Source organism: Trachypithecus francoisi, unplaced genomic scaffold (assembly GCF_009764315.1).
Source record: "Trachypithecus francoisi isolate TF-2019V2 unplaced genomic scaffold, Tfra_2.0 Lachesis_group9, whole genome shotgun sequence".
In the NCBI taxonomy this organism is placed as follows: domain Eukaryota; kingdom Metazoa; phylum Chordata; class Mammalia; order Primates; family Cercopithecidae; genus Trachypithecus; species Trachypithecus francoisi.
Genome location: NW_022681474.1, coordinates 65666913 through 65688547, shown reverse-complemented (window position 1 = coordinate 65688547; position 21635 = coordinate 65666913). Strand labels below are relative to the sequence as shown.

Genomic DNA, 21635 nt, shown 5'->3' with positions numbered 1-21635 from the left:
CCTTCGCAGTTCTCGCTCCGCCCCCCGCTTCTTGCTCGCTCTCTCCCATCCCCCCAAGCCAGTTGCTGTGCTGCGCAGCTCCCTAAGCGGTTGTCACCGCTGGAGACGGTTGGGAGAACCGTTGTGGTGAGCGCTACACGAGGCAAACGACTTCTCCCTTCTCTCGACTGGACCCCGCGAGCAGCAGAGTCGGCGTAACTATCGCCTGACAGGGTATCTGAAGTAAAAGGGGGTAGGTTGGGCTGGTGGTTTGAAGAGCGGAGTCGGGAGAAGGACGAAAGAGGCCGGGAGGGGCTGGGTTGGGGGGTAGTGCGGTCGTCGCCGCTCGGAGGCCGCCGCTTGGAAGCGGCGGGGCTGCGCCTCCCGGACCATCTCCCACTTCAAGGAGGGCGGCCTGCCGATGGGAGGACTTGCTCAGGTGGAACTCAGTGGACGACGCCGAGGCCCGAAGTAGGGGACATCCAGCATTTCCCCCTTTCCCTGCTGGCTTGGCCTCCGCCATTTTGGGTACAGTGGCGCGGCCACCTCGGCTTCCCGCCCTTCCCCGCTCTTTTTACTTTTTGTCCCCCAGCTTCCGAAAACTGATCTAGAAGGCCAGGGGAGGGGGTGGTCAAAGCTCCCTGGAAGGGATGAGGGTGGGTAGTGAAGCGAGCAGGGAAAGACCGGGCAGTTGGGTGGAGGGAGGATCGGGGTTGCCGGGCGCGCTCCCGATGGAAATGGCGCCGGATGGGCCTGGCCTCCCACCGCGGCCTCCCTTCCTCCGCAGTCTCGGCAGGGCTACCTGGGCTGACGGGACTGCGAGTGACTTCTGACGCAGATTCCCAAGATGAGAGAGGCTGGAGCTGGGGGAGGAAAGCCAATGGCGACGAAGGTGCTCAACTCTCAAATCCAGGACAAAGGAGGCAGACGGCCTCCTTTGTAATTCCGCCGCCCGGTGGCGAAGGGTTTTAAGCCAGGCTTGGCTGCTGGTGGGAGGGGGAAGGGGCGTACTCTCCCTAGCTCTCTGGTCTCTAGGGCAGCTAGATAAACGGAAAGTCTCCTGGGAGGAATAAAGGACGCTTAGCCGGCCCTTATATTCCAGATTTGGAACTTCGAAAAGAGTACGTACTGATTTTCCAAAGGGTTTTTTTTTTTCATGTTTAAACGTTAATAAGGACTTCGGGGGTGATTTTGTAAGCAGAAAAGTGGGTGATTTATCAAATAGGAATGTGAAATGGACATGTTTCACGTAGGTCTGGGCCCAGTGAACTGTGATTGTTGCTTTTTGAACTTTGGGGGTGGGGGTGGGTGATGTAGCAATTGTTTTGCGTAGTTTGGCATATATATATTAGAATTTGTTTTTAAGTTTCACTTTTGGGAAACAGTTAAAACAACCCAGTGATGGTAGATGTGTATGTATTGGAATTGAGTTCCTTTCGATATTAAATCTTCCAAGAGTTGTATTTTGTGCAGTTTTTTTTTTCTTGGCATTAAGGCTCTAGAAGTAAAATACTTCAAAATACGGTTATGGCTTTTTTTCTTTTGGTATCTAGGCTTTTTTTTTTTTAAGTGTAGGAGTATAGTACACTGTAATCGTATTTTAAACAAGGGAATAAGCCTATTAAACAGAAAAACAAATTGTAAACCCAGTCACGTGGTGGTGGTGTGATTCGGATGAGGGTCCTGAGAACTGGATCCGTAATTTTCATTGAAGACACAGTACAAAAGGGACGGGAAAGGCCTGAGAGTAAGCATTTCTGATAATTCATGTAAAACTTTATAAGAATACTGTTACCTACTTTTCCAGCTCTAAAAACAAAAACTTACTATTGTTGAAGATGTTCAGTGATGCTTTGTCAAGATTGCCAAGGAAAAGTTTACGAAAATCTTAACCTTGAAACAGTAGGTTTGAGTGGCCGTTTGAAAAGATAGTCCAGACTGTCCTATAAAGTTATATATGCTATAGCAAATAGCTTTACTAATTGGATTGGACTACACACACACCCACCTTTTTTCTGTCCTCTTTTTCAGTTGTGCCGTTATCTGGAAGTCCATCTTACTGCCTTTTTAAAATAATGTTATCTTTGATTTCGTTGTATTGGTAAACAACTGACTAAACTGCAGTAGATAAAAACATGGTTCATAGTAAACTAACATTTTAGAGACCTTACCTCCTTAAGCTGTTAGGGGTGTGTCTAGTTTTTTTGGTTTTTTAAAGAGCAAGCCCATTGGGAAGGAATGATGTAAATTTTCTGTTAAACTTAGATCATCAGCACTTTTTCCAAAAAATAAAATTCATCCTCATTTCTTGACCACTGGGCTGCCATTTAGAAAGTTATTTATTGATGCATAAAATCGTTTATGCATTACTTCAGAAGATAGGCTGTGCCTCCGTGTTAAGAGGATTCTCTATTTCATTTGTTCTCTAGTGGATGTTTTTTCTTTAATGACTTTGGTATATAATTCACATACCATAAACTTCACCAATTTTAAATGTACATTTTAGTGGATTTTAGTACATTGACAGCGCTGTGTGACCGTCACTACAATTTAATTTTAGAACATTTTTGTCACTCCAAAAAGATACCAATACCCTTTACTGGTCATTCCCCTTGCTGGCATTCTCCCTCCCGTCAAGCCTCAGACAATCATGAATACAAATGGAGTTATACAATATGTAGTCTTTTGTGACTGGCTTGTTTCACTTGGTGTAATGTTTAAACAATTATATTTAAAGTCTTATAAAACTGACCAGAGCCATCCTCATATTTTAACTGTGGTATATTTTATTGGTACTAGCACCTAGAATTCTTAAAGCAGAGTAGTGATTAGCCATGACATTGTTGGAAAGAAAGGTTGAGGTGGATTATCCTGAATAATTAGTAAACTGTTTTAAGTAGTTTCTGACAGCTTTATTAGAGCAGATTGCTTCTTCCTGTGCCCTTAAGAGTTTTTCTTGTTTTTGTTTTGTAGGTAGGATTTTTAGTTTTGAAGGGGTTGGTAGAGTGAGGCTCTCTTTATTGTATGTGCTTTGCATACGGGGTCGCCCTGTAAAATAGATTAAGTGTTCCGAATTTGGTTGGGTTTTACGCAATTAAAAACTGTGTTAAATTTAGTGTTTATTATAGATAACATTGATAACACTTTTTTGTTTTCATTGGGTCTTAACATTGGTACAGACAGATCCAAAAATCCAATTGGCTTGCTAGTATTTTTTTCTTGTGAATTGCTAAGATTTATGAGTAAATTAATTTTTTTCTTTCTTTCTTTTTTTTTTTTTTTAAAGCTTTTGCTCCTTAAATGCAAACTACTAAAATCCTTTCACAACAGATTAAGGTTGAATTTGCAGAGTTCTTAAATTTTTCATTAAGCAGTGAGGGTAGATCTGTACCACTTTTTCCGTTCTGTGTAAATCACCCTTTATGGGAAACACTTATTTTTTAGGTTGGTGCTATTAAGAAAAATAAATAAAACGGTAGGTGTTTTCAAAACATCTCTGAACTTTTTTTTTTTTCAAACTGGGTTGGGGCCTCCTCCTCTCAGAGCTATTCTTTAGTATTAAACTTTTAAAAGCCTTCGCTGGCTTTGGGAAATAAAATTTTTAACAATTCTCAGTTCTCTTCGAGGTTTGAATTGTTTTCTGTCCTTTTAAGGTTCACGTATTTTGTGTATGGTATATCTTGTTGGCTTTTACAGGGCCCCTTAAAATCCAGTGACAGTTGCCATCAGTAAATGCTGAACATGAGGCAGACCAAGCACTTGAATAGTCCAGTGAGGTATAGATACCACTGCTATAGTTTACAATTGAAGAGGCTCAGAGGTTAAGTGGTTTAGGTAACCAGTGAATGGCAGAATAGGGATTCATACTATTTATTTGTGTGCATATTTTAAATGCATGAATTCTAGGGAAAAAAACTTTACCCTTTGCAGATGCCACCCCTAAGAGTTGCACCAACAAATAGATGACATGAAATTAAGCATTAGTGAATGCTGTTGATACGAAGTATGATCTTCAAACATAAAGGAATCAAATGAACAAACTGTTTTGTTTACAGGGGAGGAGGTGGTGAGGGAAAGGTTTGAAATACTCAGGTGAGTAGGATTCCTACAGCTGCATAGTGAAATTTGTAAGGTTCTGGTAAGTTTCTGCAGCTGAAGGACTTCTGCATTCGCCTCTTTTGTAAATACTATGTAATTTTAAATGGAAGGATGGTTGCCTCTGGGGAAGGGAACTGGGAACTGAGGTCATTTTGGAGGGGAAGGGGGGCTTCTAGATGTACCTTTCATGCTTTATTTAAAAGTATATTACGTATTTTTTAAAGTTTGTGTTTAAATCTATTTGATTAAAAAGTTGAGTAAACTGGTTTCTATACACTGTCCAGTGGCTTCAAAAACACAGGTACTGTTGGAAGGCATTCGCTTTTGAGCAGCCTTTGACCTCAGTTTTAATCTAATTAATTCAGTCATTTTATAATCTTACTCTTGGTGAGTTTAAACTAGATTTGGCTATAATAGAGGTGAGAGTGTTGGCCCTTCAAAGACAGTTTGATGTGTTCAAAATTGTAGTGCATTTAAAAGGGTTAGACTTATGTGATATTTTTCCAACATGAGTCAGTACTCATTGCATTTTTTACTTAGGCTCTTGATGTTAGTGGATACTGGTATTATATGCAACTTCTGAATAAGTTTTAAAGAATTTGAATAATCAGGTGAATAAAAACCTGAAAAGTGGTGAATCAAAAGTTGAGAGATAAGGAAAGGCTAGAGTTGGCATTCAGGGGACACAGTCAAATAGTTTGAAGACTCTGGTAGTAGAATTATGCAAGTTTTCTTAAAATTAGGCAATATATAATACTGATACTAAGAAATTCAGTACTTTTCTGTAGGAGGGCTCAGGTCTCATTGCCTTTTCCCTACCCCAAAATATGAAAGGTGGTCTACAGTTTTGTCATGGCATTGTCACGGGAGTTGGCCCCATGTTACATTTCCTCTTGTGGCACCTCTGAGAGGTGTTTCTTCATTACCTCTTGACAAGAGTATATTTTGATTGACTGCTCTATGTGCTTGTTTATTTTTTATAGCATTTAAATCAAACGGTATTGAGATGGATTGGGTTATGAAACATAATGGTCCAAATGACGCTAGTGATGGGACAGTACGACTTCGTGGACTACCATTTGGTTGCAGCAAAGAGGAAATAGTTCAGTTCTTTCAAGGTACCTCTAGTATTAGTCAAAGTTTAGTAATACTGTAATTTTATATTTGTATTGTTTCACTGTTTTTAATTTGTAAAACCCATTTTGATTTTGGAACTTTGAAGTTTAACTATGATAGTCTTGGTTAATGTATTAAAATAATATGCTCCAATTAATATTCAATACAGAATGTGTAGAATATGTAAAACCTAATTAATGTGCAGTAACATATTTGAGAATTGTGATGAAATGAACCGTGAATTAGTATATGGAGCATATATTTGATTTGTAGCCTTTTTTCATGTAATATAGGTGGGCTTTTAGAGTGTGTGTAATTACACAGTGTTTTTACACTGGTCGCAAAAAAGATTAATCCAGTATTATTTGAAAAAAATCTTTCATTTGTATTTATGGGGTGATGGGAAACTAAGCTTTTTTGTTTTGTTTTGTTTAGACTTGTTTTAAATATTTGATTCAGATGGGAATGTTTCAGCCTTTAACACTGTTCCCCTTGATGGGGTTATTTGTCCTTGGGTTAAAGGGTTGGAAATCGTGCCAAATGGGATAACATTGACGATGGACTACCAGGGGAGAAGCACAGGGGAGGCCTTCGTGCAGTTTGCTTCAAAGGAGATAGCAGAAAATGCTCTGGGGAAACACAAGGAAAGAATAGGGCACAGGTGGGGATGGAGAGTTTGGGATGGTGTTAAATTTTTATTTTTGGGGGTTGTGGGTCACTATTGCTTAAATGGGGGGGTAGCCATAACATTTTTCTGGGGTAGTTTAAAAGAATTGATAATTAATCTAAATTTAACTTGGAAACTACAGATTTGGGTGGGGAATTAATGCTAATAAATTAAAAGTAGATTGTTTCCATTTCTCTGTAGGATGTTGATAAATGCTTTTGTATAATCACCTATTTCCTTTAAAACACCTATTATGTACTAAAAGAGACAAAGTAAAAATATATTTATACTTTATGAATTGTTTTCAGTGACTAATTTCTTTGTAAAACTTAAATATTTAATTAAGTTTGTAGGTTTAAACTGTTAACTTACGGTGTATTTAGGCAATTTAAATTGGGTTATGGATCTAGATGTAGAAAAACTTACTGCATTTTGCCCAGTATCTAATTTACACTAATACATTTATGCTGAAACCTGTACCTTAAAACATTTTTAAATAGGTATATTGAGATCTTCAGAAGTAGCAGGAGTGAAATCAAAGGATTTTATGATCCACCAAGAAGATTGCTGGGACAGCGACCGGGACCATATGATAGACCAATAGGAGGAAGAGGGGGTTATTATGGAGCTGGGCGTGGAAGTATGTATGACAGAATGCGACGAGGAGGTGATGGATATGATGGTGGTATGTGTATCTAATGAACAAAGGTTCTGTTGTCATTTTCTTAATGTTCCTGACACTTTGTCAAGAAATACAGAAATGGCAGTAATTTCAGTACCTGTTAGGTTTTAAAACCTGTTCATGAAAATATGGATTCCCATGGCTAGCTGTGGGACTTGATTGATGCACATATTGGCACCTAGAAAACTTACACAGAAATTAAAATTTAGATGTTGGCATATTTTGACTTTTTTTTGCTTAAGGATGAAATTTAATTTACATGTCTGAACTTAACCTTTTGAGAGTTTAAATTTCCATCACATGTTGACTGCTTTTTTCATAGACTTTAAGTTGGGAATTGCAAACTGCAATCAAGTTACACATACTGTTTACCACAAAATGTTTTTGTAAACTAGATTATAAAATTTATCTCTGGAAAGTGTGTAGTCATGTATTTCTCCTTAAATTACACAGGTTATGGAGGTTTTGATGACTATGGTGGCTATAACAATTACGGCTATGGGAATGATGGCTTTGATGACAGAATGAGAGATGGAAGAGGTAAAATAAATATTAAAGACATTTTTATTCATAGGTAAATTTTAGTATTTGCTTTGCAAGCTCTTAGTGGTAATACAGGAAACTTGTATAAGAAAGGTAATTCAGACAAATTTCAGTGCATTCCTATACAGAGCTTTATACCTTGTATAGTATGTATGTATACTTCCCTACCTAGATCTGTAAGAGTTTATAATCTTGGCAAATTGTGTTTTCTAGGTATGGGAGGACATGGCTATGGTGGAGCTGGTGATGCAAGTTCAGGTTTTCATGGTGGTCATTTCGTACATATGAGAGGGTTGCCTTTTCGTGCAACTGAAAATGACATTGCTAATGTGAGTAATTTTTAATAACTATTAGTGGTTTTATACTTATCCTGGTAGCTACATTTTTAAGCCCTTCTTAATGGTCTCGTGTTTATAGCTTAATACCAAAATCCCTTGAATATAAAAATAGATCTACCTTTAACTCTAATCACTGATGGATATTTTTGTATCCATTGTGTGTTAACCTACATAGGATTCAAGCAAGTAAAAAGCTACATTCATGAAGTCCAGTTAAGAATATAATGAAAGACTGATCCACATAGAATGGTGATGACTGTATACCATGTTGTGCTGGTGTCTTTTGTTGTACTGTTTTTTTGCTTTTTTGTTTGTTTTTTTTGTTTTGTTTTGTTTTCTTTTCTTTTTTGAGACGGAGTCTTGCTCTGTCGCCCAGGCTAGAGTGCAGTGGCGTGATCTCAGCTCACTGCAACCTCCACCTCCCGGGTTCAAGTTATTCTCTTGTCTCAGCCTCCTGAGTAGCTGGGATTACAGGCACACTCCACCGTGCCTGGCTGATTTTGTATTTTTAGTAGAGACGGGGTTTCGCCATGTTGATCAGCCTGTTCCTGACCTTGTGATCTGCCTGCCCCAGCCTCCCAAAGTGCTGGGATTACAGGCATCCACCACCACGCCTGGCCTGTATTAGGTTTTCAAAGATTGAATATATAAGTATTAATTATTTAGTTTGGCTTTCTAGGCTAGGTAGTGATTAGAAACTGAGGAGTTGAAAATAACAGAAATAGATACTGGTGTTGTCATTGATGTGAAACTGGTTGGTTTCAGATTTGTTAGGAGGTCAGCAAACTTCAGTTGACGGGCTGAATCCAGTCGCACCATTCCTCTGCCTGTTGAGTAGTTACATTAGAGACCCAATGGCCATTCAAGCCAAAAGTACTATCTGGCTTTAAATGCAATAGTTTGCTCTAGATCTTACTGGGAATCAATTGGCTTGAGTTCCAAGTGCTTTTAATGATAGTTTAAAACCTGGCTACCTTATGATTAGAACCAAATGATACATTTTGGGGAACAATTTCATATAGTTTTAAATAGGTTTATTCAAACCCCATGGTTCCAAATCATGATACCCCCATTTCTCTCTCTCTCTCTGTGTATTTTTTTGAGACAGAGTCTCCCACTCTGTCTCCCCAAGGCTGGAGTGCAGTGGCCTGATCTTGGCTTACTGCAGGCTGCTCCTCCCGGGTTCAAGCGATTCTCTGTCTCAGCCTTCTGAGTAGCTGGGATTACAGGCATGAGCCACTGCATCCCGCCTATCTCCTTATTTTAAAAGCAGTAAATTCTTTACATTATCCCTAAGTGTATACTCTGTATATTCACAGAACCTCTGTAGTTGACTTAAGTTATATGTCTAGCAGGGCAATTTCCTAATTGATGAGAAAAAATCAAGATATGTGGTAATTTACTTTTAATGTTCTCAATAGAAAAGTAACCGGTGTTTTCTTATTTAGTTCTTCTCACCACTAAATCCAATACGAGTTCATATTGATATTGGAGCTGATGGCAGAGCCACAGGAGAAGCAGATGTAGAGTTTGTGACACATGAAGATGCAGTAGCTGCCATGTCTAAAGATAAAAATAACATGCGTAAGTGATATCTTTGGCATGCTTATTTCCTAGACGTGAATTTATAAAATAAGAGGCTCTAAGATGTGTAGGCAACACTTGGCAATTGTTGGGATCTAAAACCATTTGACCTCTATAATGGCTTTTTGTGGGCTTTATATATCGCTGTACTAGTAATTGATAAGCATACTTTGTTTAATATTACTTAACTGATCTTTTTTAGAAAGCTTGTATTGATGAATTTGATCCATCATTCCTTTCTCCCATTACTCTTTTTTCTTAAAGAACATCGATATATTGAACTCTTCTTGAATTCTACTCCTGGAGGCGGCTCTGGCATGGGAGGTTCTGGAATGGGAGGCTACGGAAGAGATGGAATGGGTATGTAAAGTTTTTAAAATATGCAGGGTTATCTACTTATCAATGAGTCTCAATTTTTTTTCTTTTTTCTTTTTTTTTTTTAAAGATAATCAGGGAGGCTATGGATCAGTTGGAAGAATGGGAATGGGAAACAATTACAGTGGAGGATATGGTACTCCTGATGGCTTGGGTGGTTATGGTAAGTATCTCTAGTTCAGTTTGTGTTAGTCCCCATATGTAGTGCAAACTTTAAAGTGCAGGTATTACTTTTATTACTTTATGCACAGATATCTCCTGCTGAGTGATTCTTAATATCTTTCTTAAGGCCGTGGTGGTGGAGGCAGTGGAGGCTACTATGGGCAAGGTGGCATGAGTGGAGGTGGATGGCGTGGGATGTACTGAAAGCAAAAACACCAACATACAAGTCTTGACAACAGCATCTGGTCTACTAGACTTTCTTACAGATTTAATTTCTTTTGTATTTTAAGAACTTTATAATGACTGAAGGAATGTGTTTTCAAAATATTATTTGATAAAGCAACAGATTGTGATGGGAAAATCTGTTTTCTGTAGGTTTATTTGTTGCATACTTTGACTTAAAAATAAATTTTTATATTCAAACCACTGATGTTGATACTTTTTATATACTAGTTACTCCTAAAGATGTGCTGCCTTCATAAGATTTGGGTTGATGTATTTTACTATTAGTTCTACAAGACGTAGTGTGGTGTAATTTTAGAGGATAATGGTTCACCTTTGCATAAACTGCAAGTCTTAAGCAGACATCTGGAATAGAGCTTGACAAATAATTGTAACTTTTTTCTTTAATTCCTCCTGGACAACACTGTAAATATAAAGCCTAAAGATGAAGTGGCTTCAGGAGTATAAATTTAGCTAATTATTTCTATATTATTATTTTTCAAATGTCATTTATCAGGCATAGCTCTGAAACGATCTGAGAGGTATTGATTTCTGAATATGCATAATTGTGTTACCTGGGTATGGGAGTGTTGGAAGTTTGTTCTAGCCCTAGATTTTGGAGTAAAATCCCTTCAGCACTTGACCGAAATACCAAAAATGTCTCCAAAAAATTGATAGTTGCAGGTTATTGCAAGATGTCTTAAGAGGGTTAAGATTCTCAGTGACACAAGAATTCAGTATAAGTACATAGGTATTTACTATGGAGTATAATTCTCACAAATGTATTTTAAGTTTTCTGCCCAATAGAGCATATGGTTTTTAAATAACTGTATAAATGATGACTTTTAAAAAATGTAAGCAACAAGTCCATGTCATAGTCAATTAAAACAATCCTGCAGTTGGGTTTTGTATCTGATATCTGCTTGGAGGTTTAGTTTAAAGAATCTATATGTAGCAAGGAAAAGGTGCTTTTTAATTTTAATCCCTTTGATCAATATGGCTTTTTTCCAAATTGGCTAATGGATCAAAATGAAACCTGTTGATGTGAAATCAGTTATTGAACTTGTTACTTGTTTTTGCCAGAAATGTTATTAATAAATGTCAATGTGGGAGATAATAATAGTATGGCGTCTGTCCTAGAATGCTTTGTGTCAGTTACTAATTCAAAAATCAGATTGGTAGAAGGTACTACATACGATGTCTACAATTTAGGAGAGGGAGCCCCAGGGCAGCCTATATATGTGGAGCCTCATGATGGAAGCTATGATTCATCTTAATGCTTGTACCCACTTCCTTTAATGAGCAATTTAAATATTAGGGCATATACCACCTGTCTTTTTTGAAGGTTAACGTGTTTTATTTTCCCAGGATTACCCTCTTAACATAAGCAGTAAAAGTGTACAGTATTAATGAAACCAAAGTTGCCCTTTTAAAGCAGGCTAATTTTCCAAATCTTTATTTAGTTCATAAAATTCACATTTTATTTTTTAAACATAGGTTAGAAGAATTACAATTGTAATTCCTTGGCACCATGATAGCATTATTGTGGTAGTACTGCTAGGTTAGGGAATGGTATGTTAAGTCTGTTTTGCAAAGTAAAACGAGTTCACAATCACAAAATACAGATTGTTAAAAGTTGTGTAACAAAAAATCCAAAGTTAGCATAGTTTTTAAATAAGCCAAAACTACATGGAGCAAGTTGCTGTCATAAAAGCTGCCTAAAAAAAAAAAAGTCAGTGGTGATACATGAGTTTTGAAAAGTGAGAAACTTATCTAGTGACTAAAAATCATGGTTTGGTGAGTGAAATCAGCCTTGGAATTTAAGCAACTTAAGTCACATTTAAAAATTTGTTCTAAGCACAGTAATAAAAAAGCCTATTTGAAAACTTTCATTTATGCTTATTCAATAATCATAAAAATGTTAGCCCATTCCACCTATCAATATAAAATGGTTCAAGAATATAATTCCTATCTTGAGGACATTTCTATCAGTATTCAAGAAAGACCATCTAAAAATCTGTGTCACATCTGACACCTCAAAAGCTGACTGGAAATGTACGGGTTTTGGAGAAAATAGATCTTCAAGTATACTTAGGCTATTCAGAAAATTTTAAATTTCATAGAAGTGTATATTCATGAGGAAAAGATCCTGCAGTATTAATAAGCAACTCCTTTGTGGGCAGGGAGGTACCTAGGATTAACCACTAAATACAATGCTCTTAATCCATAAATTTCCTATGTATTTTTTATAGACTCACAAACTTAAAGTGCACAGTTAATTCATGTAAAAAATAGGATACTGAATTGTGATAGTGTTTATGTGACTATTCAGAGGTAATTTATACAAGTTAAATTCTTGGTATGCCATAAGCAATATAACTTGGATTAGTGTTCATTGAGTCAGCTTAAAATAGGTCAAGTGTACTGGCCAGGTGCAGTGGCTCATGCCTGTAATTCCAGTATTTTGGGAGGCCGAGGCAGGTGGATCACCTGAGGTCAGGAGTTCGAGACCAGCCCGGCCAACATGATAAACCCGTCTCTACCAAAAATACAAAATTAGCTGGGTATGGTGGCACATGTCTGTAATCCCAGCTACTTGGGAGGCTGAGGCAGAAGAACTGCTTGAACCCGGGAGGTGGAGATCGTGCCATCGCACTCCAACCTAGGCAACAAGAGTGAAACTCTGTCTCGAAAAAAAAAAGAAATAGGTCAAGTATGTATATTTCATCATCTCAACGCCCTTGGCATAGAGGTGCTCAATGGACATGGTGAAATTTTACTGTGGATGTATACAGGTAGGCCACTACAATGTGATGCTTCCTAAAATTTACTCCAATGAAAATGTTAATACAAAATTTTTTGAACTGAACTAATACATTACCAAAGCAAAGTTCTGATTTTTTTCCTCACTTTTAATGCTCTATTAGAGGAGAGGATCTTTATAAGGAGCCTGTAATATCTCCTACTATTACATCCTTTTTTTTCTGGGGAGGGATTTGTGTTTTCATCTTTGAATTGGGGTCTGAGTCACCCCTTAAAAAAATAGCAATTTAGTGAAACAGCATATGGGACGATCTATAAATCAGGAAAAGAAAGATGGTTATATGTGGGAGGCTGAGGCGGGTGGATCACTTGAGGTCAAGAGTTCGACATTAGCCTGGCCAACATGGTGAAACCCCATCTCTACTGAAAAAATAAAAAATCAGCCGGGCATGGTGTTGTGTGCCTGTAATCCCAGCTACTCAGGAGGCTGAGGCAGGAGAATCACTTGAACCCAGGAGGTAGAGGTTGCAGTGAGCCGAGATCTTGCCACTTCACTCTAGCCTGGGCAACAGAGACTCTGTCTAAAAAAAAAAAAAAAAAAAAAAAAAAGAAAGATGGTTATATGTAACTTCCTTTCAAGATTAGAAGGAAAAAAGTTGAGGCTGAGGCCAAATAATGCCCCTTTTAATTTAATCCACTGTAACTGAAAATCATCAGCAAGCACAACAATAACTGATTTTTAAAAAGACCAAGAGGAAATTCTGTAGGACAAAATATTGGCTCTGTCTAATGCAAAAGAAGCAAAGGGAGAGGGGGAGAAGAAAGGGCAAATAAATATAGTTGAAATCTTACAAAGGTAATGAAAATCTGTTGAATTAGAATATTAATACTTCTAAAAAGTTTTCTGCATTTCCAGTCTCAGAACTGTGAAGCTTTAAAGTGCATTAAGAGAATTGCAGGCACCACCAAATTGACAGAATTCAGAAGAAAAAAACAATCTGAAGCCTTATTTTTAAGAAGGCCTTTACAAGATAAGGCAAGTTGTGTTAACTCTGCTATCTGGCCTTTTAATGAGTTACATGATTTTTAAGCATGCTGTGTTGAAAATTCATTTTGAATAACAATGGGGAAGGAAATATCATATAACTTGTAATTTCCATGAGCTGAATATGTAGAAGATAAAACTGGTACCAAATACCGAAAGCCGCTTAAGAAGAGCTGTCTGGTTACCTTTGTATACAACATCATAACATTCATTGTAGGTAATTTCATACATAAGGATTTAGTTCTGGAGTGTCAGGGCAAGTTAGATGAACATCTCTGAATCAGCAATGCATGACAGGAATCACAAACCCGTACTGGTTTTGGTGAAGAAGGCAAAGGTAGTTCGTTGTCAGAGCAGGCATTACAGAAAATTTCCCCACAGTTTCTACAGTGGTGCTATTAAATAAATCAGAGGGGGAAAAAAAAAACTTTAATAAGCATTTTTGCATCCCAAATTTTGGGACTCACTTCCTACCTCCCTTACCTTTCTCTTAGAGAGTGAGAATTCCTTTTCACAAAGTTTACAATGTGTTGCTTCTTTGTCTTTCAGCCAAACCAGTCCCTAGTAGGAAGAAAATATTAATGCTCAAATTGGTAACACTAAAAATTACATGTGAAAACTTTTTCCCCAAGAACATTCTTTATAGGGATAGATATATGAAGAATGGAAAATAAGTTATTTTCTTTGAGAGATGTATATATTTGTAGATAAAATATGTATGGAATTAGCCTCAAAATATTCTGGGTTGGGGAGGGGGATGTGGATTAAGTATAAAAACAAGATTGCAGCCAGGCGACAATGGCTCACACCGGTAATTCCAGCTACTTGGGAGGCTGAGGTAAGAGGATCGCTTGCGGCCTAGAGTTCAAGACCAAGCTGGGTGACATAGAGTCTGTCTCTTAAAAATTGAAAAAATGAAAAATCAGGACTGCACATGATAAATATTGAATATAGGCAATGGTTTATTTTTCTATACAATTGTGTATGTTAGAATATACACATGTAAAAATGCTTTAAAGAGGTAAAAATCTGTTACTGATGGGAATTCTCTTCAGGAAAAGAAACTTAAAGATTAAAAGAACCTTAAAAATACTCCAACAACATTTTATTTTTTAAATGTTTGTGGGTACACAGTAGTTACGTATTTATGGGGTACATGGGATGTTTTGATACAGGCATGCGATGTGAAATAAGCACATCATGGAGAATGGGGTATCCTAGTCCAACAATGTTTAAAGATAAATTCTCACTGTGTGAAATGCAACAGGTTGGCATTATGTATAACTTATACCTTAAGACCCTAAAATTTGAAGAAAATTAGGGAAATCAGATATTGAAGTTCATTATTTTATAAGACCTCTTCAGGAGGCCGAGGTAGGAGGATTGCTTGAGGCCGGGAAGACTGCCCTGAGGAACAAAGACTCCATCTTTACAAAAAAATTAACCAGGCTGCGTGGCATAAGCCTATAGTTGCAGCTACTCTGGAAGCTGAGAAGGGAGAATCGCTTAAGCCCAGGAGTTTCAGGCTGCAGTGAACTATGATTGTGCCACTGCACTCGAGCCTGAGCAAGAGTGAGACCCCCTGTCTCCAGAAAAAACGCGGGAAAAAAGGACCTCACCTTAAGAAGTTTTACATGGCTATTTCCCTCAACTTTTATAACATTTAATAGCTGCTATGTAAACGTTAGTTAAAAATGGATGTAAGTAGTCTTAGGCAGTATTTATAATCTGACTTTTTTTTTTTGAAAAGAGACAAAGAGTCTCACTCTGTTGCCCAGGCTGTAGTGCGGTGGTGCAATCTCAGCTCACCGCAACCTCTGTCTCCCGAGTTCAAGTGATTCTCCTGCCTCAGCCTCCCTGTAGCTGGGATTACAGGCACACGCCACCATGCCCGGCTAATTTTTATATTTTTAGTAGAGATGGGGTTTCAAAATGTTGGCCAGGATGGTCTCAAACTCCTGATCTCAGGTGATCCGCCCACCTCGGCCTCCCAAAGTGCTGGGATTACAGGCATAAGCCACCAAGCCCAGCCTACTTGACCCATTGTTAACTAGCTTGCTTAACCAATCTTGGCTAGAAAGACCTTTTTTCCCCTATGAGGGCAACTTTGTTAGATTATCAGCTTTACAATGAGAAGACCCAGATGAAGGAGGAGCCTCAATACTGACTGATTTCCTAGAACATGTTCCTAAAAGAGCCCAGACCAAAGAACCCAAGTATAACAGAAGATTCCAACTTGGACATGGAGCAACTGCAACCTATAAATTACTACTGAAGCACAGGAACCTTTATTACCTTAGAGAGAAAAATTCTCCAAGCAAGAAAGGCCCATAGACACATTTCTAAAAACATGAGTTTTCTTAAAAGGCTTTTCCAAATGCAGAATTCTTTGAAGAAAAAAAAAGACTAAGCATTCACAGATCAAGATCACAAGGTTGGCCGGGCGCGGTGGCTCAAGCCTGTAATCCCAGCACTTTGGGAGGCCGAGACGAGCGGATCATGAGGTCAGGAGATTGAGACCATCCTGGCTAACACGGTGAAACCCCGTCTCTACTAAAAAAATACAAATAACTAGCCGGGCGAGGTGGCGGGCGCCTGTAGTCCCAGCTACTCGGGAGGCTGAGGCAGGAGAATGGCGTAAACCCGGGAGGCGGAGCTTGCAGTGAGCTGAGATCCAGCCACTGCAATCCAGACCGGGCGACAGAGCGAGACTCCAGCTCAAAAAAAAAAAAAATCACAAGGTTAATTTCAGGTCTTTTTGTTTCACAGTCTTAATAACTAGCACTTATTGTACAGCAGAGATAATACAGTGTTGGCTACTGCATGTGAGGAAGCCTAAGTCTCCTTAGAACACAGGATTATAAGGGCTTTTTTAAACTAGATAGTTCATATCAGACAAACACCAGCAAAGAGTCAGATGGCTTGAATCATAGAATATTTTTTTTTAATGCAGGATGGGGGCCAGGTGCAGTGGCTCACACCTGTAATCACCTGTAATCCCAGCACTTTGGAGACTTTGAAAGGCCAAAGTGAGAGGCTCTCTTTAGACCAGGAGTTCAAGACCAGCCTGGGCAACATAGCAAGACCCCATCTCTAAAAAAAAAAAAAAAAATTAGCCAAGTGTGGTGGCATGCACCTGTAGTCCCAGCTACTTGGGAGGCTGAGGTGGGAGGATTGCTTCAACCCAGATGTTCAAGGTTATAGTGAGCTATGATTACGCCACTGCACTCCAGCTTGGGAGACAGAGGAAACTCTGTCTCTGAGTGTACAAAAAAAAAAAAAAAAAAAAAAGGCAGCAGCAGGAAGGGACCCTAAAAGATCATCTAACTTGATGAAAACCATACAAAGGAAAGTGATTTGCCAAATGTCCCAAAGCCACCTAGTGGAAGCAGCTTGTAAGGGCATTAGGTTCAGAAACAACCTTGCTGACTTTGAGACTAGGCCTTTGGAGACTAGAACTTGAGACTAGGCCTTTGGAAACTTCTTTTCATTGAACTTACCTGCCGCCCTCCCAGGGAGAGAAGCTCACTTTAAGGTAAGCCTAGTGTGTCCCTGTGAAGGGATCTCAGACATGAGCACCTGCAGCCCTCTCATTTTACACATGAGAAAATTTAAAGCCTAGAGAGCTGAAGCTGCCTGCTCAAGGAAACAGCCATTTACCAGAAGAGCTAAGACTAGAACGGAACAACCTCTTGCTCTGCAAATAAACAGCAGTTTTTCTCTGCCCAATTCCAGGATGTTAGCTGCTAGACTTACACCCCCTAGATAGGAGACTATGGGATTCTTCTCTGGAGAAACTCACTGCTACAGAGAAAAGTACTGTAAATACTAAACATAAGCAGAAGGTACCCAATAGTTCACTAATCACAGCAGATTCCTCTATGGTGAGGCCTACCAGTCTATAACAACCCACCCAACCAACATACACACAAGGTTTCCAATAACCCTTATTTTTGCCTTTTATTGAAATTGGGGGATATCACAACATTTGAGAAAACTTCAGAGAATCGATAATGAGGCCGGGTATAATGGCTTACACCTGTAATCCCACCACTTTGGGAGACTGAGGTGGGAGGATCACTTGAGCCCAGGAGTTTGAGACCAGCCTGGGCAACACAGTGAGACCCCCACCACCATCTCTAAAAAATAAAAATTAGTGGGGTGTGGTGATGTACAGCTGTGGTCCTAGCAACTCAGGAGGCTGAGGAGGGAGGATTGCTTGAACCCAGAAGTTCAAGCTTTTACAGTGAGCTATGATGGAGTCACTGCACTCCGGCCTGGGCAACAGAGACACTTTCTCTAAAAAAAATTTTTTTTAATTAAAGAAAAACATTTTTTAATGATAATATCAAACACAAAATATGACAGGATGCTATTTTTTAAAGGAAAAATGAGCAAATAATAGTCCATTGAATGTTAAAAATATGCCTGCAGAAAAAATATCCCACAGAAGGTTACACCTGAATCTAACCAAGGCTTTATTTTATTTTATTATTTAGATGGAGTCTCGCTCTGTCGCCTAGGCTGGAATGCAGTAGTGGGATCTCGGCTCACTACAATCTCCGCCTCCCGGGTTCAAATGATCCTCTTACTTCAGCCTTCCAAGTAGGTGGGACTACAGGTGCACACCACCATGCCTGGCTAATTTTTACATTTTTAGTAGAGATGGGGTTTCACCATGTTGGCCAGGTTGGTCTCGAACTCCTGACCTCAGGTCGATCCACCTGGCTCGGCCTCCCAAAGTGTTGGGATTACAGCCGTGAACCACCGTGCTTGGCCTAATCAAGGCTTTAGATTTAACTTCCAGTTCACAGGCAACAGGTAGACAGGAACAAGTAAACACTACAAACAAACATTCAGAGAAAATCCAGAATGTGAAAAACTGTTTAGTACGGCTGTTCCAGACCCTTCAGCTGGTCAATAGCATGGAAAAGAAAAAAATCAACTCACATATGAATCCAGTTTCCACATAAAAAAACTGGGAAAAGCAGATAATATTCTGTTAAAGATAGATGTGAGTAATAAGTATAAGGCAAAACAAAGTAATAACACAAAATACAGGAGAGATACTATAAAGAGGAGAGTGCAATTGAGAAGCAGATGGGGCTTCTAAGGTACTGGTCGTGTTCTATTATCATTAACCTAAGCAGAGAAATACACAAGTTTTTGTTTTGTTTTGTTTTTTTAGAGATAGAGTTTTGTTCTTGTTGCCCAGGCTGGAGTGCAATGGCATGATCTCAGCTCACCACAACCTCCGCCTCCCGGGTTCAAGCAATTCTCCTGCCTCAGCCTCCTGAGTAGCTGGGGTTATAGGCATGTGCCACTATGCCTGGCTAATGTTGTATTTTTAGTAGAAACAGTTTTCTCCATGTTGGTCAGGCTGGTCTCGAACTCCTGACCTCAGGTGATCTGCCCGTCTCGGCCTCCTGAAGTGCTGGGATTACAGGCGTGAGCCACCGTGCCTGGCCCCACAAGTGTTTTTAAGTTGTACTATATATGCACTCTCATATGCATATTTCACAAAACTTTTTTTTAGAGTTTACATAATGATGGTTTCGGCAAATATTCATGTATCCACACATCTTTTTGTTTGTTTGTTTGTTTTTTGAGATGGAGTCTCACCCTGTTGCCCAGACTGGAGCGCAATGGTGCGATCTTTGGCTTACTGCAACCTCTGCCTCCCGGGTTCAAGCAATTCTCCTGCCTCAGCCTCCTAAGTAGCCGGGATTACAGGCATGTCCCACCACGCCCAGCTAATTTTTTCTTTTGTATCTTTAGTAGAGATGAGGTTTCACCACGTTGGCCAAGCAGGTCTCGAACTCCTGACTTTGTGGTCCACCTGCCTTGGCCTCCCAAAGTGCTGGGATTACAGGCGTAAGCCACCGCGCCGAGCCTCCACCCATCTTTTTTTTTTTTTTTTTTTGAGACGGAATCTTGCTCTGTCACCCAGGCTGAAATGCAGTGGCATGATCTCAGCTCACTGCAACCTCCACCTCCCAGGTTCAAGTGATTCTCCTGCCTCAGCCTCCCAAGCAACTGGGACTACAGGTGTGTGCCACCACACTCAGCTAATTTTTGTATTTTTAATAGAGGCGGGGTTTCACCATGTTGCCCAGGATGGTCTCAATCTCTTGACCTTGTGATCCACCTGCCTTGGCCTCCCAAAGTGCTGGGATTACAGGTGTGAACCACTGCGTCCGGCCCCATCTTCTTAAAAAGTGTGAGGATATGGCCTGGCGAGGTGGCTCACACCTGTAATCCTAGCACTTTGGGAGGCTGAGACGGGCAGATCACCTGAGGTCAGGAGTTAGAGACCAGCTTTGCTAACATGGTGAAATCCTATCTCTACTAAATATATAAAAATTAGCTGGGCATGGTGGTGGGTGCCTGTAATCCCAGCTACTTGGGAGGCTGAGGCAGGAGAATTGCTTGAACCCAGGAGGGGGAGGTTGCAGTGAGCCGAGATCACGCCATTGTACTCCAGCCTTGGTGGCAGAGCAAGACTGTCTCCAAAAAAAAAAAAAAAAAGTGAGGATAAAATAAAGGTATATTCAGATACGCAAATTATTATTTTTTTCTTTTTTTAAATTTTGGTAGAGACAAGGGCTTGCTATACTACCCAGGCTGGTCTCAAACTCCTGGCCTCAAGCAATTCTCCCACCACAGGCTCTTAAAGCACTGGGGTTACAGGTATGAGCTACCATGCCCAGTCTCCAGATGTGTAAATTCTTACAACCTCTATCTACATTCACCATTTTCAGGAAGCTACTGAAAGATGTGTTGCCCAAAATAAGGGAGTATACCAAGAGAGAAGTTATAGAATTCAGGCAAGAGGAGCTCCCACAAAGAGGGAAGGTAAAGGAAATTCTGAGAATACCAGCAAAGGGAAACATGAGCAGTAAAGTGGACAACTCTTGAAGTTGGATGCAAGGCATCAAAGAAAAAATAATGACCTAACCAATTACCTGATATATTTTACCACGTGGAAAACTTTATCAAGAAGCTTTTTTTAATAGAGGTGTGTCAAGGTATGAGAAAACTCAAATGTTATACAACTAATTTGTTTTTAAAAAGAGAGGGGCGGCTGGGTGCGGTGGCTCACGTCTGTAATCCCAGCACTTCGGGAGGCTGAGGTGGGCGGATCACAAAGTCAGGAGTTCGAGACAAGCCTAGTCAATATGGTGAAACCCCATCTCTACTAAAAATACAAAAATCAGGTGGCACGTGCCTGTAATCTCAGCTACTCAGGAGGCTGAGGCAGAAGAATCACTTGAACCTGGGAGGTGGAGGTTGCAGTGAGTCGAGATCATGCCACTGTACTTCAGCCTAGGCAACAGAGGCAGACTCCGTCTCAAAAAAAAAAAAAAAAAAAAAGAGGGCAATTATTAACTCCACAGGAAGAATAAAGCAGTTCAAGTAAGAAAACATAATCACAGTACCTGGCTCAGCAAGGAACAACATTTAAATAGTCATAATAAAAAATTCAGAGTAGGGGCTAGACGCGGTGGCTCACACCTGTAATCCCAGCACCTTGGGAGGCCGAGGCAGGTGAATCACCTAAGGTCAGGAGTTTGCGACCAGCCTCGCCAACATGGCGAAACTGTCTCTACTAAAAATACAAAAATTAGCCAGGTGTGGTAGGACACACCTGTAGTCCCAGCTACTCAGGAGGCTGAAGCAGAAGAATCGCTTGAACCCGGGAGACAGAGGTTGCAGTGAGCCAAGATCGTGCCACTGCACCTCCAGCCTGGGTAACAGAGCGAGACCCTGTCTCAAAAAAAAAAAAAAAAAAAGAAAAGAAAAAAACTAGCTGGGCTTGGTGGCAGGTGCCTGTAATTCCAACTACTGGGGAGGCTGAGGCAGGAGAATCACCGAACCCTGGAGGCAGAGTTTGCAGTGAGCTGAGATCATGCCATCGCACTCCAGCCTGGGTGAAGAAGCAAGACTCCGTCTCAAAAAAAAATATAGAATAAGACAGGTGTGGTGGATCATGCTTGTAATGCCAGCACTTCAGGAGGCCAAGACCGGAGGACTGCCTGAGGACAGGAGTTCAAGACCACT

At 39.9% G+C, this 21635-nt stretch overlaps 3 protein-coding genes across 20 annotated transcripts in view; 1 reads left to right on the top strand and 2 right to left on the bottom strand.

The window, feature by feature from the left end:
* PBLD (phenazine biosynthesis like protein domain containing) overlaps positions 1–925 on the bottom strand; it is a 45424-nt gene extending 44499 nt beyond the window's left edge. For 3 of the 4 annotated variants that reach the window (XM_033209485.1, XM_033209486.1, XM_033209482.1), the window contains exon 1: positions 782–911. The gene's annotated coding sequence lies outside the window, so the exon portion shown is untranslated. Of the gene's footprint in view, positions 1–781 lie in introns of all 4 variants that reach the window. The other variant, XM_033209480.1, reaches the window with a different exon arrangement.
* HNRNPH3 (heterogeneous nuclear ribonucleoprotein H3) lies at positions 8–10886 on the top strand. 11 transcript variants are annotated; one of them, XM_033209467.1, is made up of 10 exons: positions 8–232; positions 5061–5195; positions 5716–5854; positions 6361–6545; positions 6996–7082; positions 7299–7414; positions 8872–9007; positions 9272–9367; positions 9453–9545; positions 9672–10886. In XM_033209467.1, exons 2-10 carry the CDS (start codon positions 5084–5086, stop codon positions 9746–9748), a joined length of 1041 nt encoding a protein of 346 aa, XP_033065358.1. In that variant the 5' UTR covers positions 8–232; positions 5061–5083; the 3' UTR covers positions 9749–10886. The 11 variants fall into 11 exon arrangements, with proteins under 11 accessions (XP_033065358.1, XP_033065363.1, XP_033065359.1 ...); XM_033209472.1 differs by having other exon boundaries at positions 8–213; positions 6361–6500; positions 9672–10883; XM_033209468.1 differs by having other exon boundaries at positions 8–213; positions 9672–10883.
* A 2231-nt stretch (positions 10887–13117) lies between these two features.
* RUFY2 (RUN and FYVE domain containing 2) overlaps positions 13118–21635 on the bottom strand; it is a 62842-nt gene continuing 54324 nt past the window's right edge. For all 5 annotated transcript variants that reach the window (XM_033209462.1, XM_033209461.1, XM_033209459.1 and 2 more), the window contains 2 exons: positions 14058–14135; positions 13118–13969 (listed from right to left, as the gene is read on the bottom strand). In XM_033209462.1, coding sequence (XP_033065353.1) covers positions 13826–13969; positions 14058–14135 — 222 coding nt within the window. In that variant the 3' untranslated portion in view covers positions 13118–13825. The remainder of the gene's footprint in view (positions 13970–14057; positions 14136–21635) is intronic.

Bases quoted from the DNA above. Each gene is read 5' to 3' on its own strand.
- HNRNPH3 (XM_033209467.1), top strand. From the start codon at position 5,084: ATGGATTGGGTTATGAAACATAATGGTCCAAATGACGCTAGTGATGGG. The intron at 5,855-6,360 runs GTGGGGATGGAG...ATTTTTAAATAG, and splicing joins AAGGAAAGAATAGGGCACAG to GTATATTGAGATCTTCAGAA. The intron at 9,546-9,671 runs GTAAGTATCTCT...ATCTTTCTTAAG, and splicing joins TGATGGCTTGGGTGGTTATG to GCCGTGGTGGTGGAGGCAGT.